General features: G+C 34.2%; 2 protein-coding genes across 2 annotated transcripts; one reads left to right on the top strand and one right to left on the bottom strand.

The window, feature by feature from the left end:
- Window positions 1-2,598: 2,598 nt before the first annotated feature.
- Window positions 2,599-10,135, top strand: LOC132756527 (receptor-binding cancer antigen expressed on SiSo cells-like). Its single transcript, XM_060747619.1, has 4 exons — window positions 2,599-2,800; window positions 5,661-5,840; window positions 6,353-6,433; window positions 7,397-10,135. The coding sequence occupies exons 1-4, from the start codon at window positions 2,615-2,617 to the stop codon at window positions 7,607-7,609; spliced, it is 660 nt and encodes a 219-aa protein (XP_060603602.1). The 5' UTR covers window positions 2,599-2,614; the 3' UTR covers window positions 7,610-10,135.
- A 4,445-nt stretch (window positions 10,136-14,580) lies between these two features.
- LOC132756526 (retinoic acid receptor beta-like) lies at window positions 14,581-15,779 on the bottom strand (the record flags this gene model as incomplete). The annotated part of the gene is given in 2 exon segments (XM_060747618.1): window positions 14,581-15,019; window positions 15,543-15,779. Coding segments are annotated over 2 exon segments (482 nt in total), but the record flags the coding sequence as incomplete, so codon positions are not given.
- Window positions 15,780-15,993: the final 214 nt, after the last annotated feature.

Genomic DNA, 15,993 nt, shown 5'->3' with positions numbered 1-15,993 from the left:
TTTGGAGATTTTTTTTCGTATTAGATTCAATAAGGGGGGAAGACTTTTTAATTTTTGTTTTTTTGGTGCATGTTCTTTTCAAAATTTTTCATTAAAAAGTTTTAAGCCCATAATTTTCTCAACATCATAAAAAGTAATGCTTTTGGAAGGTACTTTGTCTAGTTCATTTTAAAAACATTTCATCAAAATTTTTGAACCCTAAAAGGGTTTTCCCTTTTTTTAGATAGGTTTTAACTGTTCTTTGAAGTTGTAAATACATACATGGCAGTCATTATGCTGCCTGATAATGATGTTACATAGAAAAAGGGACGATTTTGTTAAAAACATCAAAAGGGGTTGGTTGTCTATATTTTTAAACATTTGGGTCAATTAGATTTTACCAAGTTGAAACTAAATCCATGATGTTTGTAAGGATTTTATTTTTGGTAGGAATTAGCAATCATAGTTTAAGTCCCCAGTTAATAATTACATGGTCAAATTTAATGAATAATTTGGTCTAATGTTTCAGATAGCTTGATTCAAAAAAGATGGTCAGACTTAAGGTGGTCTATATATAAAATATAATTCCCCATTTTTCTTTTTAAACAAATTCAATTCAAAACATAAATTTTCCAGACCTTGATTTCTAAATCTGTACGGCGTTTAATAGGTATAATCAGCCCGTTTAGTGTCAGCAAAGCCTCCACCATGGGCATCTCTATCACATTCTGTTAACTTGTATCCATCAACTGGAACAGGTTATCACTGAAAGAATGATCAATTTTTGGTTTCAGAAATACAGAAAATATCAACAAGATTATTATCAAAAAAAATGGGTCTAATTTCCTAGAAATTTTATATCTTATAATTATTAATATTTAGATGACCAATTATCGGTCTTTTCCTATTTTAAGTTTTTAAGGGTTTTAACATCATCAAAAATGTCATACAGGTGTTCACTATCACAGGACACTATTATTAAGTATGTCACTGTTTTCTAAAATTTTCTTCCGTTGTTTCATCATTAAAATCATACAGAGAACAATAGTTTCCTGGCTGGGTTTGGTAACTCACTATTCAGATTTTTCACATGTGGTGTTTATAATTGATTTTTACTATTAGAAGTGTGGTCTTCCCAATTTTCCTCCTCATCGCTCGAGGGGGTAAAACTGTCATTTATTTTGTCTATAGTCATATGACTCAAGTGTAGATGAACAGATCAGGAGTACATGTAGGATGTGTAGTTGATTCCATAGATAATTCTAATAATTCAGGTATACATGGTATAAGTGGCACTTTTAGACACAGAGTACATATATAAGGATCCGGGTTATTCTGCAATAATGCATAATCTTTTGGAGATATATCAGCACATTTTATATGTAGCCATTTATCACAAGTCTCACAGAGACAGTTACTGAGTTATTACTAATAATAATATAATTTAATCATATTTATATGCACAATACAAATAATATTCATTCATTTTGTTTAAACTGCCATTGAGTCAGGTAATTTTGACAAAAACCCAGCAGTCAGGTCTCTGTCGACTTATACTTGCGATGACTTCGAGATTACATATCTTCTTATAACTTGAAATGATTGTAATGACAGCTTTATTTCCTTGAACAGGAATCAATTCCCTACTGTTTGTTACCAAGATTTTGAAAATTGGTGAAAAAATGTTGGAGTTATGGAGTTCATATTAAGATGAGTGCTGAAAAATTAGTGGCGAGTTGCATACCTTTACTAAATATATATGTATCAATTTTTTATCTTTTTGTGGGAAGTGAAGGAAATTGAATTAACAGCATATACCAAATATTTAAACTTGTTTCAAATGAAAAATACTGCAGTTTACATGGTTTTGAAAGGTAGGAGGGTTGTAGAGTGGGTGAGGGGGTGTGGCCCGGGGGATAGTGACCAATCAAGGCGCCGAACACCTATGAGGAATGCATAATCCCAACTCCCATAATCTCAAGGAAGTGCACTATATGCACATGCTATTAAATTGTTGAAGAAGTTTTGGGTTTTTAATTTGCTGCATTTTCACATAAATCTACTTTTCACTAGAGAAAGGTTGGCTTCTGGTTTTGACATAGAAGCAAAATTCTACATCCAGGGTTGGCAAAATTAATTTTTGGTATTGCCCTTGTTGTCCCACAGCCTGTAGGGACAAGTGAAAATTTTCAAGAATTAAATATGTCAATATTATACGGACAAGTTATAAAATGCTCCACATAAAAACGGACAAGTAAGTCAAAATCAGATTTTGCCGGCCCTGTACATCTGAACATCTATAATTGATACTGCTTAACAATCAATTCTGGCCCAGAACTTCTATATCTCGGATTCTAGCTTTGGCAAGACTTGGAAGAAAATAGATTTGACTTCATGTGCTGCAAAAGGACTGCTCAAGAAAGAAAATGCACTGAATAGAATATTAGATTAGTGGCCTGTCAAACCAATGTAACAATCTTAGGCTTCTCATTTTTAAAACAAATACATGTCATAGTGATACCCTGGCATTGAAAATGTTAAAAAAGAGGCTAAATAACATAAAAACTATAATAAAAGAACATAGCATTTTACAGTATTGCTAATTTTGTAATGTCATCTCCATTCTACTTACAGGATGATAAAAGTGATATGGAATGTAATAAAGAAGATATTTGGAGTCATTTTCATGATATTTTCTCCTCTAAAAAGGCTATGGTGCCGAAGGAAACGTCGAAACTCTGACCCAATTCTGCCGATGTCAAATCATTACCCTTCAGTAGAAAATTTGTCCTCCCACTACTCTATGAATGGAACTGGACAGGTATTTAATACTTTAGAGTAATGGATTAGTAAAGAAGTTTTGGTATCAACTTTGTGATGCAGTTTTACAGCTCTTTCAGTGTGTTTTTTTGAAGTCTGTTTCACAGTTTTTACAATGAACATCATTGCATGGCCAAATGGGGAGTCCGTGGCTGAGTGGTTTAGGTTGTTAACTTCAAACCACTTGCCTCTCACCACTGTGGTTTTGAATCCATACAGGGACTTTGGATTCTTTCATGTGAGGAAGCTATCCAGCTAGCTTTCGGAACGTCAGTGGTTCTACTCAGGTGCCCCTTCATGCCTGAAATAATGCAAGGAAGGACACCTGAGGTCTTCCTCCACCAGTAAAGCTGGAACGTTGCCAAATAACGTAAATGTGTTGTGATGTAAAACCCAATCAAACAATCAAACGTGGCCATTTTTGTTTTCGCTTAAAATGTTTCTATTATCATAATCTAACAACATACAAAGTTTAAAAAAATTCTATTGAACAGTTTTAATTTTGCCTATATTTCTATGTGAAAACTCCCCAAAAAGGTCTTTAACATTTAAGTAAATCTGAACAAGAAACTTCCAAAACTGTGCATAGTACTCTGTGTAATATGAAAAATATTGTTTTTAGTATTAAAATAAAAGATTAGACACACACATCCTAAGTTAAATTACTTCCATTTTTGAACGACATATTCTATAGCATAAAAATGATAGATAAGGAAATGCTTCCTCATGTGGGAACTAAAAATAATTAGCAAAAAAACCTTGCATTTGAATGAAAATTACCTTCCTTTAGAAATTGTTTTAAATCTGCAAAGATTTTTCAGTTATTAAATGGATTATGCATTGTTCACATAGATGCTCAATATCTCAAATATTTTATTCACATTCATGATTCTTTCCTTGCAAAATAAAGACATGGACATGCAGTGCATTGTCTCATGATGTATGCATGATGATCATCTGCCGTGCTAAATTGAATACACAAAAGTATCTTAAGTAAATTTATTATCACTTTTTAACCAGTTGTAGTTCAGAATATTTTCCATATTCCATTATGCCTCAGAAACATATAAATGTTTACTTCTTTAGTAAGGGCACTAATTCACTATAACTGCACTTATTGCCAAAAAGCAACAGATGGAAAAGATGGTTCAAATAATTGGGAAATAACTTGATGGATACTAAAAAAGTACACCAAAAATTTTAAAAAAATAATTGAGAAATAAGAATAAAAGCATTTCTGCGGCATATTGGTCCTTTAACTTTTTAGAATGGATTGTTTTTATAGATTTAATTATTTATGATACTGCTTGTAAACATAAATTATGTTTACAAGCAGTATCATAAATAATTAAATCTATTAAATCTATATCACTTTGTGACAGGTGAGCTAAAAATATATGGAAATATGGATTCATTATTAATCCATATTTCCATATATTTTTAGCTCACCTGTCACAAAGTGACAGGGTGAGCTTTCGTGATCGCTTTTCGTCCGGCGTCCGTCCGTCCGGCGTCCGTCCGTCCGTAAACTTTTACTTTAAATGACATCTCCTCATAAACCACTAAGCCAATTTCATCCAAACTTCACAGGAATGTTCCTTTGGTGGTCACCTTTAAAAATTGTTCAAAGAATTTAATTCCATGCAGAACTCTGGTTGCCATGGCAACCAAAAGAAAAAACCTTAAATATCTTCTTTTCAAAAACCATAAGAGGTAGAGCTTAGATATTTGGCATGAAACATCTTCTAGTGAGTGTCTACCAAGTTTGTTCAAATAAAAGCCCTGGGGTCAAAATTGGCCCCGCCCCGGGGTGTCATTGATTTTCCCTATATGCATATAGTAAAAACTTAAAAAATCTTCTTTTAAAGAACCCAAAGAGCTAGAGCTAAGATATTTAGCATGAAACATGTTCTAATGGGTGTCTACCAAGTTTGTTCAAATAAAAGCCCTGGGGTCAAAATTGGCCCCGCCCCGGGAGGTCATTGACTTTCCCTATATGCATATAGTAAAAACTTAAAAAATCTTCTTTAAAGATCCAAAAGAGTTAGAGCTAAGATATTTAGCATGAAACATGTTCTAATAAGTGTCTACCAAGTTTGTTCAAATAAAAGCCCTGGGGTCAAAATTGGCCCCGCCCCGGGGGTTCATTGATTTTCCCTATATGCATAATAGTAAAAACTTAAAAAATCTTCTTTTAAAGAAATCGAAAAGAGCTGTGGCTAAGATATTTAGCATCAAACATGTTCTAATAGGTGTCTACCAAGTTTCTTCAAATAAAAGCCCTAGGGTCAAAATTGGCCGCGCCCCGGGGGTCATTGATTTTCCTTTTATGTGTATAGCAAAAACTTAAAAAATCTTCTTTGAAAAAACCCAAATAGCTAGAGTTAAGATATTAAGCATGAAACATCTTTTAGTGAGTGTCTACAAAGTTTGTTCAAATAAAAGACCTGGGGTCAAAATTGGCCCCGCCCCGGGGGTCATTGATTTTCTTTATATGTGTATAGCAAAAACTTAAAATCTTCTTTGAAAAAACCCAAATAGCTAGAGTTTAGATATTAAGCATGAAACATCTTCTAGTAAGTGTCTACAAAGTTTGTTCAAATAAAAGCCCTGGGGTCTTAACTGGCCCGGCCCCAGGGGTGTCATTGTTTTTAACTATATGTGTATAGTAAAAACTTTAAAAAAAATCTTCTTTTAGCTAGAGCTTAGATGTTTGGCATGAAACATCTTCTTATGGGTGTCTACCAAGATTGTGCAAATAAAAGCCCTGCAACGTTGGGGGTTGGGGGGTGGGCTATATACAGGTGAGCGACCTCAGGGCCATCATGGCCCTCTTGTTATATATTTTTTTTGTAAATCAGGTTCAGGAGGAGTTGTCTCCCTGGGACAGCTGGGATGAACAGAAACAAGCTGAAAAGATCAGATCTGTGGAGGAATATCGTCAACGGCAACTGCAGCTACAACAACAACAATCTCAGGAAAACGAACCAGAAATGGACTACTTTCAGGATATGACACCAAAAGTTAAAAAACAGAAAAAGGTGAATGTTTTTTTTATTATTTTAATAAATTTTTTTGGAAAAATCTGTTTTGTCATGAAATACTTGCTTTAATTGAGGTTTCTTGATTTATTAATGATACAGGCTAAAATGGAGAAGTCTATCATGTTTAATTTATGATACAGGTTTTAATGAAGGAGTTTATCATGATTAATTTATGATACAGGTTTAAATGAAGGAGTTTATGATGATTAATTTATGATACAGGTTTTAATGAAGGAGTTTATGATGATTAATTTATGATACAGGTTTAAATGAAGGAGTTTATCATGATTAATTTATGATACAGGTTTAAAAGAAGGAGTTTATCATGATTAATTTATGATACAGGTTTAAATGAAGGAGTTTATGATGATTAATTTATGATACAGGTTTAAATGAAGGAGTTTATCATGATTAATTTATGATACAGGTTTAAATGAAGGAGTTTATGATGATTAATTTATGATACAGGTTTAAATGAAGGAGTTTATCATGATTAATTTATGATACAGGTTTTAGTGAAGAAGAAAGAAGATTATACAGGGTATATATCTGACAAACTTGCCATGACGGCAGACATTCCAATGATGCAGGTAAAACATTAATGTGTTAACTTTTATTGCATGACATTCAATTTGTTTTCAATGCAACATAAACATTACATATTTCTAATATGAAATTGGCTGTTCTGTTATTTCACCTAGATTTCCAGCTTGTTACAGGCATTTGTGTTTGGTCCTTCTGTTTTTTTCCCTCCAGTTTTCTAGCTTGTTTCAGTCTTTTGTGAATGACTCAGGGGTCATTTGATTTGTTGAAATAAGAGCCTGAATGGCATAATTTGTGAAAAAAGTCCTATTTTTTACTGTTAAGATTAGGTATTTTAAAGGATAAAAGTTTTGATAATGTGTTGGAAAATGGCTTTTTTTATAGTAAGCACCTTATAAGATAAAGCCTGTGGAAGCATCCTTGACTGAGTGGTTAAGGTTGTTGACTTTAAACCACTTGCCGCCCAAAAGGAAATTTGGATTCTTTCATGTGAGGAAGGTATCCAGCTTGCTTACAGAATGTCTATGGTTCTACACAGGTGCCCATTCGTGCCTGAAATAATGCATAGAGGGGCACCTGAGGTTTCCCTCCACCATTAAAGCTGAAAAGTCGCCAAATGACCTATACTGTGTTGTTGTAAAATAAAACCCAATCAAACAAACAAACAAGTAAAGCATGTAGTTTACTTTCTCTGTTTCTCATGTTTTAAGTCATTTACAATTTTGTCAATAACTAAAATTTTACAGTTGAGAATATTCATTAGACAATTATGAACAAAAGAGATATTTTCTGGCTTTCTGAATGGGGTCTTGGATAATTTTGGTTGACCCATTAAAGATACAGGATGTATCATTGTTCAATATAAGACAAGAGGTGGTTGTATATTTCCTGATATTTAAAACACTTTTTGGTAAATAATTGGTCAAAGAATTGACTTGACTGTGCCAAACTTTGTATGGATATTGATGATTACCATAACAATTTACAATTTTAGTAAAAATCCATTTCAGAATTCTGAACTCGGCAGTTGGGAGGAGTCAGGGAACGCATGGGAGGCGGAGGCAGATGACGACCTCTCGTGGCAGGCGGACAACGTCATAAAAGAGAAACGTAAAGCAGAAAGACAGCAAAGACACTTACAACAACAGCTGAAAAAACAAGAACGCGAACAACAAAAACAGTTTAAATCTCATAACCCATTGACTGCTGTCCGATTATCATAATAATAATAAATATTCATATTAGGGCTTGAAATTGGGCGGGGCTTAGCTGATCTAGTGGGAGGGATTAAAGTGGTTAAGAGGCAGGATTATTGATACCTAGTGCTTGGGAAATAGTGATACACGGATGAGAAAATTATGTTTCTTGCTTGGAAAGGTAGCTCTATTGTATGGTAATGTGATCATATTTTATAATTAAGTCAGGTATAAAAGTAAAGAGCAATATTTGTTCGATATGAAATCATGAACATTGTACTTTTATCTTTAATACAAGCCTCGGCAAATATTTTGTTACTGCCTTCATACTAAAAAAGAAGCATGCATATAAGTAAAGTTGTGAATTATATTAATTTCCTGTACATGAAATTCGTGGTTTTGTCACAAAGAACATTTTCGTGGGTACATAAATTTATGGCTGTTTATTTTTTCCAAAAGGTTAAAAAATATAAATAAAGTGATAAAGTGATGCAAAATTATGCTACAGGAGACAAAATGAAATTTTGGTGGATCCTAAATTCATGAATTGACCTATCCACAAAAAGAACGGAAATTAGTGCTCCACATATAATAATGATTTTGCAGTTTAAAGATTTGAAAAAAATAAGCCCTAATAGAATGGTCTGAAGAATGGTATTCTAAGGGATACTGTTGCACAATTTGTGGGAGCTGTTGTTTTATTTATTTTCATTAATGTCACTTGTACAGATGCATATTAATCAGGTTATAAATTGGGTACAGCTTTTTAAAAGCTTTTCAGGGGCTCGAATTTAACTCTTCTATACGCGCAAAAGTTAGTTTGTTTATTACAATTATATTAAAGTTCTGGAAATTTGAACAAACCCTTTCATAGGAAATTGATCAAGAGAATATTAATTTTTTATCAACCTTTATTTTAGTCTCACAATTGGTTCACATAGACATTTTCTGTAGAATTAATTACTTTCCTCTATTTACATGGTTAGGTTGGGGCGTTCCGTTCCGCAAAGTATAAGTAGCCGTTAAGAAACACATATAGACATAGTGAAGAAACACTTTCATATCCGGAGTGCACTGTAGTGATATCCTTGTGAAAGAAGGAACGAGATGATTTGAATTTTTTTGTTATCGTAACTACATGTACAGTCAAACCCGTGTTTATGACCACCTCTGAGTAAAGATCACTATGTGTATAAAGGCCACTTTGAGACAACCGTACATTGATTATATAGAACAAAAAAACCTTAAAATGAGCCGTGTCACGACAAAACCAACATAGTGCCTTTGCGACCAGCATGGATCCAGACCAGCCTGTGCATCCGCGCAGTCTGATCAGGAGCCATGCTGTTTTCGCTATCAGTTTCTCTACTTGTAATAGGGTTTGTAAGCGAACAGCATGGATCCTGATCAGACTGTGCGGATGCGCAGGCTGGTCTGGATCCATGCTGGTCGCAAACCCATTATGTTGGTTTTGTCGTGACACGGCTCAAATAAAGACCACATGTCTATAAAGGACATGTTTGGTCTCTCCCTTGGATATCCTTTGTTAACAGGTATGACTGTACTTCTCACAGTCAATGAATTTAAGATTTTTGAACTTACTAGCCCAAATTCCAGTTTTGAATTTATTCTACTATATATTTAACTAAATTTTCTTGGCCCAAACTATTTTTCACTGGTCATGGACCACCGGGCCAGTGCTAAATTCGATGACTGTAATCGCATATATATCATTTGTAAATATCTTTCAAATACAAATGAAGGTCAATATATTATATATATATCACCGTTAAACTTGACAAATATCTCATCATCAGAACACCGCTTTTAAATGTATTATTTTTAGCTTGTTTTGTTTCGGAGAAAAAGTTGAGCTGTTAATATCATTGCATCGTCATCATGAAAAACTTAGATTTTAGCCTATTATTCAAACATTTCAAAAGTTATCAAAAGAAAACTTTGGAATACTTGATTAAATATCATGACAAGGTGCAGTTGTTAGACAAGGGGCATTATTCTGAAAGCTATATTTTTTTTTAGGTATGACCCATTTTAAACTCGGATTTTATTTAAATTTTTATCAAAATTTGATAGTGATAATTGTTGCCCGTAACAGACAAACATTAACACTACTTGTGGTGCTCTTGTTTTGTCTCGGTGATTGTGTACATTTATGATTGGTTGATAAGTTTTGTTCAATATGTGTCCCAATGTACAAATCCAACTGAAATACATAGCAAGGAACTTACTGATTTTTTTTTCTTTTTTTTTGTCTTTTTAGCATATATAAACAGAAGATTACAAATTTTGGTTTTTGCATGTCATGAAAAAATATACAAACTACTGATATGATAAACTTTTGCGAGTTTAATGGGTTTTTTTTGTGTTTACAAGAAATTACAAGCACATGTACCAGAGAAAGTTGAATTCGAGCCCTACATTTTCATATTAATATGGGGCAGGCTATCATCAAATAATCATCATTTTAAGTTTCACTTCTAAAAGAATCTTGTAACAATTTCACATATTCCAAAATAAATTTGTAAATATTTTCATTTATGTTTTGTTATTTTAAGAAGTCTTATTCGTCTGTGTTTTCACAAGCTACATGTATTAAGTGATTAAGATTTATGCTCGATTAGTTTTACGATTGTGTCTTTGATTTCACCAGTTTTACATGTATATGAATGAGATTGAAACTTGACTATTCTAAGAATAGATGGGCTTACCTTCTCACCTGGGCATAGGCATTAGTGTTTCTCGTAAAACTTTGGCTAAAGTTGTGTGTGCTACTTTCTGTGTATGTTTAACTTCATATCTCATCAACCACTTCAGACATTTTTATTGTAACTTCATATATCAGTGAGATCATAGTTCGAAGTCGCTGTCCAATGCTCATAACTAGCATTGGTTTGACTGAATTATGGCCCCTTCTTGGGGATTATCACCGACTGTCACTTTTCAAGTCCCTTTAACTCTTGTTTTGGTAAATTATGTCTCCCCCACCTCGGGGGGAGACATATTGTTTTTGCCCTGTCCGTCCGTCCGTCAGTCAGTCCGTCCGTCCATTCTTCGTTTCCGGACGATAACTAGAGTTCCTTTTGACCTACAGCTCTCAAACTTCATAGGATGAATGGTCTTATTGAGCAGATGATCCCTATTGTTTTTGGGGTCAGTAGTTCAAAGGTCAAGGTCACAGTGACCGTTGGTCAATTTCTCGTTTCCGGATGATAACTAGAGTTCCTTTTGACCTACAGCCCTCAAACTTCATAGGATGATTGGTCTTATAGAGCTGATGATCCCTAATGTTTTTGGGGTCAGTAGGTCAAAGGTCAAGGTCACACTGACCGTTGGTCAATTTCTCGTTTCCGGATGATAACTAGAGTTCCTTTAGACCTACAGACCTCAAACTTCATATGATGATTGGTCTTATTTGATCAGATGATCCCTATTGTTTTTGGGGTCAGTAGTTCAAAGGTCAAGGTCACAGTGACCGTTGGTCAATTTCTCGTTTCCGGATGATAACTAGAGTTCCTTTTGACTACAGCCCTCAAATTCATAGGATGATTGGTCTTATAGAGCAGATGATCCCTATTGTTTTTGGGGTCAGTAGTCAAAGGTCAAGGTTCACAGTGACCGTTGGTCAATTTCTCATTTCCGATGATAATACTAGAGTTCCTTTTGACCTACAACCCTCAAACTTCATAGGATGATTGGTCTTATTAATCAAATGATCCCTATTGTTTTAATGGTCAGTAGGTCAAAGGTCAAGGTCACAGCGACCGTTGGTTAATTTCTCATTTCCGGATGATAACTAGAGTTCCTTTAGACCTACAACCCTCAAACTTCATAGGATGATTGGTCTTATTGAGCAGATGATCCCTCTTGTTTATGGGGTCAGTAGGTCAAAGGTTAAGGTCACAGTGACCATTTGTCATTTTCTCATTTCCGGATGATAACTAGAGTTCTTATCAGTGAGGACATTTAACTATTATTGATATATCAGTTGTCTGGTTTTATATACTCTGTTCTTTTATCTCCATTTCCATTTCTGTTTCCATTCACAGTTATTCTCAGCAGTGGGGGAGACATGCGCTTTTTTACAAAAGCATCCTCTAGTTTCTATATTATCTTGTTCCACTATCAAGCATGGAGTGTAGTAGAGTGCATTGTCCTACTGACAGCTCTTGTTTAACTTAATTTTTTGAAACTTTAAATTTTTCAATAAAGATGATTATAAGACTAAATGTATCCCTACTTGTATTAACCCTTAACGTGTGTAAAGGACTTGCCTTAATTTGAAATTTGGAACATCCAATTTAAATTTTGAAGGGTTTTTATCAACAAGATGCAAAATTTGAGCTGTCAATAGTTTAAAGGCTCTATCACATTGTTAGCTCACCTGTCGCAAAGTGACATGGTGAGCTTTTGTGATCGCTATTCGTCCGCCGTCCGTAAACTTTTATTTTAAACAACATCTCCTCATAAACCACTGAGCCAATTTCATCCAAACTTCACAGGAATGTTCCTTTGGTGGTCACCTTTTAAAATTGTTGAAAGAATTTAATTCCTTGCAGAACTCTGGTTGCCATGGCAACCAAAAGGAAAAAAACTTTCAAAAAAAACCCAAAGAGCTAGAGCTTAGATATTTAGCCTGAAACATTTTTTATTGAGTGTCTAACAAGTTTGTTTAAATAAAAGCCTTGGGGTCAAAATTGTATGAAAATATACTATACAAAATATGAACTTTGTGATATCAGTTTAAGATTTAGATTTTATATCTGCTTTTTTTTATAGTTTACAATATTACTTGTTCCTTGTCATGGAGAGTTTCTATATACAGGTGAGTGATTTCAATGCCATCATGGCCCTCATGTTCAGTTCCCTTTCACATTTTTCAGTTCCAGCAGCTTAAAGTAACTATCAAACATTAGGTTTGCCAGTTTCAAAATTTACCTAAATCTTCACTTGTCACTAGTGACCTCCACCACATTTGTATGGTTACAGCAGTGTGGCTATATGTAATTTCAATTTCACCATTTTGATCAAAATCCATTTCTTTACAAGTTTTCTATCCAAGCTGTACAACTAAATGATTGAATTTTTGTAAGCACAACTTTAAAACTCTCTGGGCATCGGTGGCTGAAGTGGTTAAGGTCGTTAACTTCAAACCACTTGCCCCACTGCTGTGGGTTCGAATCCCAACAAAGACTTTGGATTCTTTCATGTGAGGAAGCTATCCAGCTAGCTTATGGAACGTAGATGGTTCTACTCAGGTGCCTGTTCGTGCCTAAAATGATTGCTGGGGGGATCCGGGGTTTTACTAGACCAGTAAAGCTGGAATGTTGCCATATTACCTATGCTGTGTCAGTGTGATGTAAAACCCAAACAAACATATAAATGAAACTCTTTTTTTTTTGTTATTCTTTAATCTTTTGTTTTACATATCACATTTCATTTTAAAAGTTTTCAGACCCTAACTAAATGATTTAAACATACCATGCAGTCATTACTAAACCATAAAAATTACATTACAAGTAGTCTTTCATTATTATGCTCTAACACGATGATTGCTAAATAGGACAATGGTAAAAAAACAATGGCTAAACAGTTCATTGATGTAACAAGAAAATGGTTTAACAGAACAATTGTGTAAAACAAAATGGTTCAGCATAGCAATGGTCCAAAAGATAACAGCACAATGGTCTTGAAGGATAATGGTCTTACAAGAAAACAGCACAATAGTCTTTAAGGACAATGGTGTTAAAAGAAAACTGCACAATGGTCTTGAAGAACAATGGCCCAATAACAAAACAGCACAATGGTCTTGAAGCAAGAAAAGGGCACAATGGTCTTGAAGGACAATGGTCTTATTAAAAATTGTTGAAACATGTCAATGGCCTAGCAAGATGATAATTGCCTTACAAGACACTGGCATAACATAACAATGGTATATCATTACAATGACCTAACAAAGACAATGGTCTAACAAAGTTAATGCCTAATGGACAATGGTATAACATTACAATGGTAAACAAGATATTGACTTTACAAGACAAAAGATCTAGCAGGAAATGGTCAAAAAAACAGTGGAAATGGCAAAATTTGAATGAAAAAGTGAGACATTACAGAATAATTTTATACTAAAAACAATAATATATTACAAAAAAAGTGAATGATGAAAATACATCTTATGATTTAACAAATAACAAAACAAATAAAAATTATACAGTCAATGGCATGCAGTCTGCTTTAAACAGTACAAGAAGTACAAAATATAACAAAATGTTCATTTTATGTAACAGTTATATAACAATATGTATAACAAATAACAGCCAGAATTCTGAACAGGTTTTGAACCCTCCATATATGTTAAGATTTAAAAGAGAAATTAATACCAAAAAAAGCTTTTTTTTCCCTTCAACTTTTTTACAAAAAGTATTTAGGTAAATTATTATGCAAAAACCTATAAAGAAATATAAGTGAAATCAATTCAAATTGTTACTTTGAAGATTGCAATATGTAGCATTACCTGTAAGTCAAACCACTTGCCCCTTATGCTGTGGGTCACTTGCCCCTTATGCTGTGGGTTTGAATCCTGACAGGGACTTTTGGACTCTTTCTTTCTGAGGAAGCTATCAAGCTAGCTTATGGAACGTCGGTGGTTCTACTCAAGTGCCCGTTTGTGCCCGAAATAATGCAGGGAAGGGCACTCGAGGTATTCCTCCACCAGTAATGCTGGAAAGTCGTCATATGACCTAGACTGTGTTGGTTCGACTTAAAACCCAGTCAAACAAGTGAGTCACATTCCTATTAACATGAAATTTTTTTTTATATTCCTATCTGAAAAAAAAAGATCAATTTCATAAATTTCAATGTTTAGTAACTTACAGGCCCATTATGCCCCAGAAATGCCTTTATTTCAATTTCCCAAAAGTTTTTTAGTTTTGGAGTCCAGTCACAGTTTCCAAACAAATTCTCACCTGACCATTTACCTCCTTCTCTTGCTTTTTGGCCATTGGTACAGTTATAGGGATTAAGTGTTTTGTATGAAATATCACTTTTTTACATTTTGCTTTATTTAAATGACAAAAAATTTCACATTCAGTGCTGCAGCAATGTTTTTACCTTAACCGGTACTGCCTTTATTATTGTAAAACCGGTGCTACCCTGTAAAGTATTATACATTATATCAGCAAAGGAATTCCCGTACCAAATGATATTTGTTAACATTCAACATGGGCCATTCAATAAGTAAGTTTCGAGAAAATTCCATTTCGTTTTCAGTAAGTTCCCGTATATTGGTGATAATGTTAAATATCTTGTACAGCAGTGTCCCCGAGCCACCGGGTCTGATGTTGATCAGATGCTGTAGACACATGACCATTTTCTCTTGAAGTGCGTCAACAACCGCTGGGTGCTCAAGTTTACAGCGATCTGAAATGAACAGAATGAAATTGTTAATTAAACCATTATGCTCCTATCAACAATATTACATAGAAGATTGTTCTCTTACAGATGTTGTGTTTCCTGTTGTTGTGTTTTCTGTGCACATCAAGTTAAAATTTGTTCTGTGAGTATTAAGTTTATGACAATTCAACTATAATCTTAACTGCAAAATTCTTTACATTGCATTTGATAAAACAAAAAAGCATTATTATTTCCTTTTATAGGTTAAATGACAAAACTGTATAAATTTACATGTTTGTTTTGGGTTTTACGTCACACCAACACAGTATAGGTAATATATAATTGGCGATGTTCAAGCTTTACTGATGGAGGAAAACCTCAGTTGCCCTTCTGTGCATTATTTCAGGCACGAAGGGGCTAGAACCACCGACGTTCCGTTAGCTAGCTGGATAGCTTCCTCATATGAAAGAATTCAAAGTCCCTGTCGGGATTCGAACTCACAGCGGTGAGGGGCAAGTTGAAAATTTGCATGTACTTTAATAGTATTTACCTGTGAAAAGTATAACGATTGCACGGAGAAGGCTTTCTTCCTGCACGGACAAATTCAGTTCCGCCAACTGTTTGATATAATGATGACGGGCCTGGATATGCTCCACTGGGAAAAATTTCCCTAATTCGTCCAAATGTAAAGGTGAACCCCATGGTAAGGTTATCATCTTTTTATGCATGTCAAGATTCTGCATTGTACTCTTATATGAACAAATAATTCCTGTCTCAACACGTGACGCTGTTAACATAAGATAAAAAGAACACCTGATGATATTTACATAAGATACAAAAAATTAACACGTGATGCTATTAACATAAGGTAAAAAAGAACACGTGTGTATTCAAAGGGACAAAGAACAGTGGCTATTTCAAAGGTAAAAGAACACGTGTTTGATTAAAAATACAAAGAAAGTGGGGTGTATTAAAATAAATCAAAAGAAATTGGTGATTCA

Source organism: Ruditapes philippinarum, unplaced genomic scaffold (assembly GCF_026571515.1).
Source record: "Ruditapes philippinarum isolate M1 unplaced genomic scaffold, ASM2657151v2 ctg11966_1_1_1_1, whole genome shotgun sequence".
NCBI lineage: Eukaryota > Metazoa > Mollusca > Bivalvia > Venerida > Veneridae > Ruditapes > Ruditapes philippinarum.
This window is presented reverse-complemented; position numbering and strand designations above follow the sequence as displayed.

Excerpts from the sequence above, each read along its gene's own strand:
- LOC132756527 (XM_060747619.1), top strand. The coding sequence starts at position 2,615 with ATGATAAAAGTGATATGGAATGTAATAAAGAAGATATTTGGAGTCATT. Across the intron at positions 5,841-6,352 it reads AAGTTAAAAAACAGAAAAAG|GTTTTAGTGAAGAAGAAAGA; the intron begins GTGAATGTTTTT and ends TTTATGATACAG. Across the intron at positions 6,434-7,396 it reads CAGACATTCCAATGATGCAG|AATTCTGAACTCGGCAGTTG; the intron begins GTAAAACATTAA and ends AATCCATTTCAG.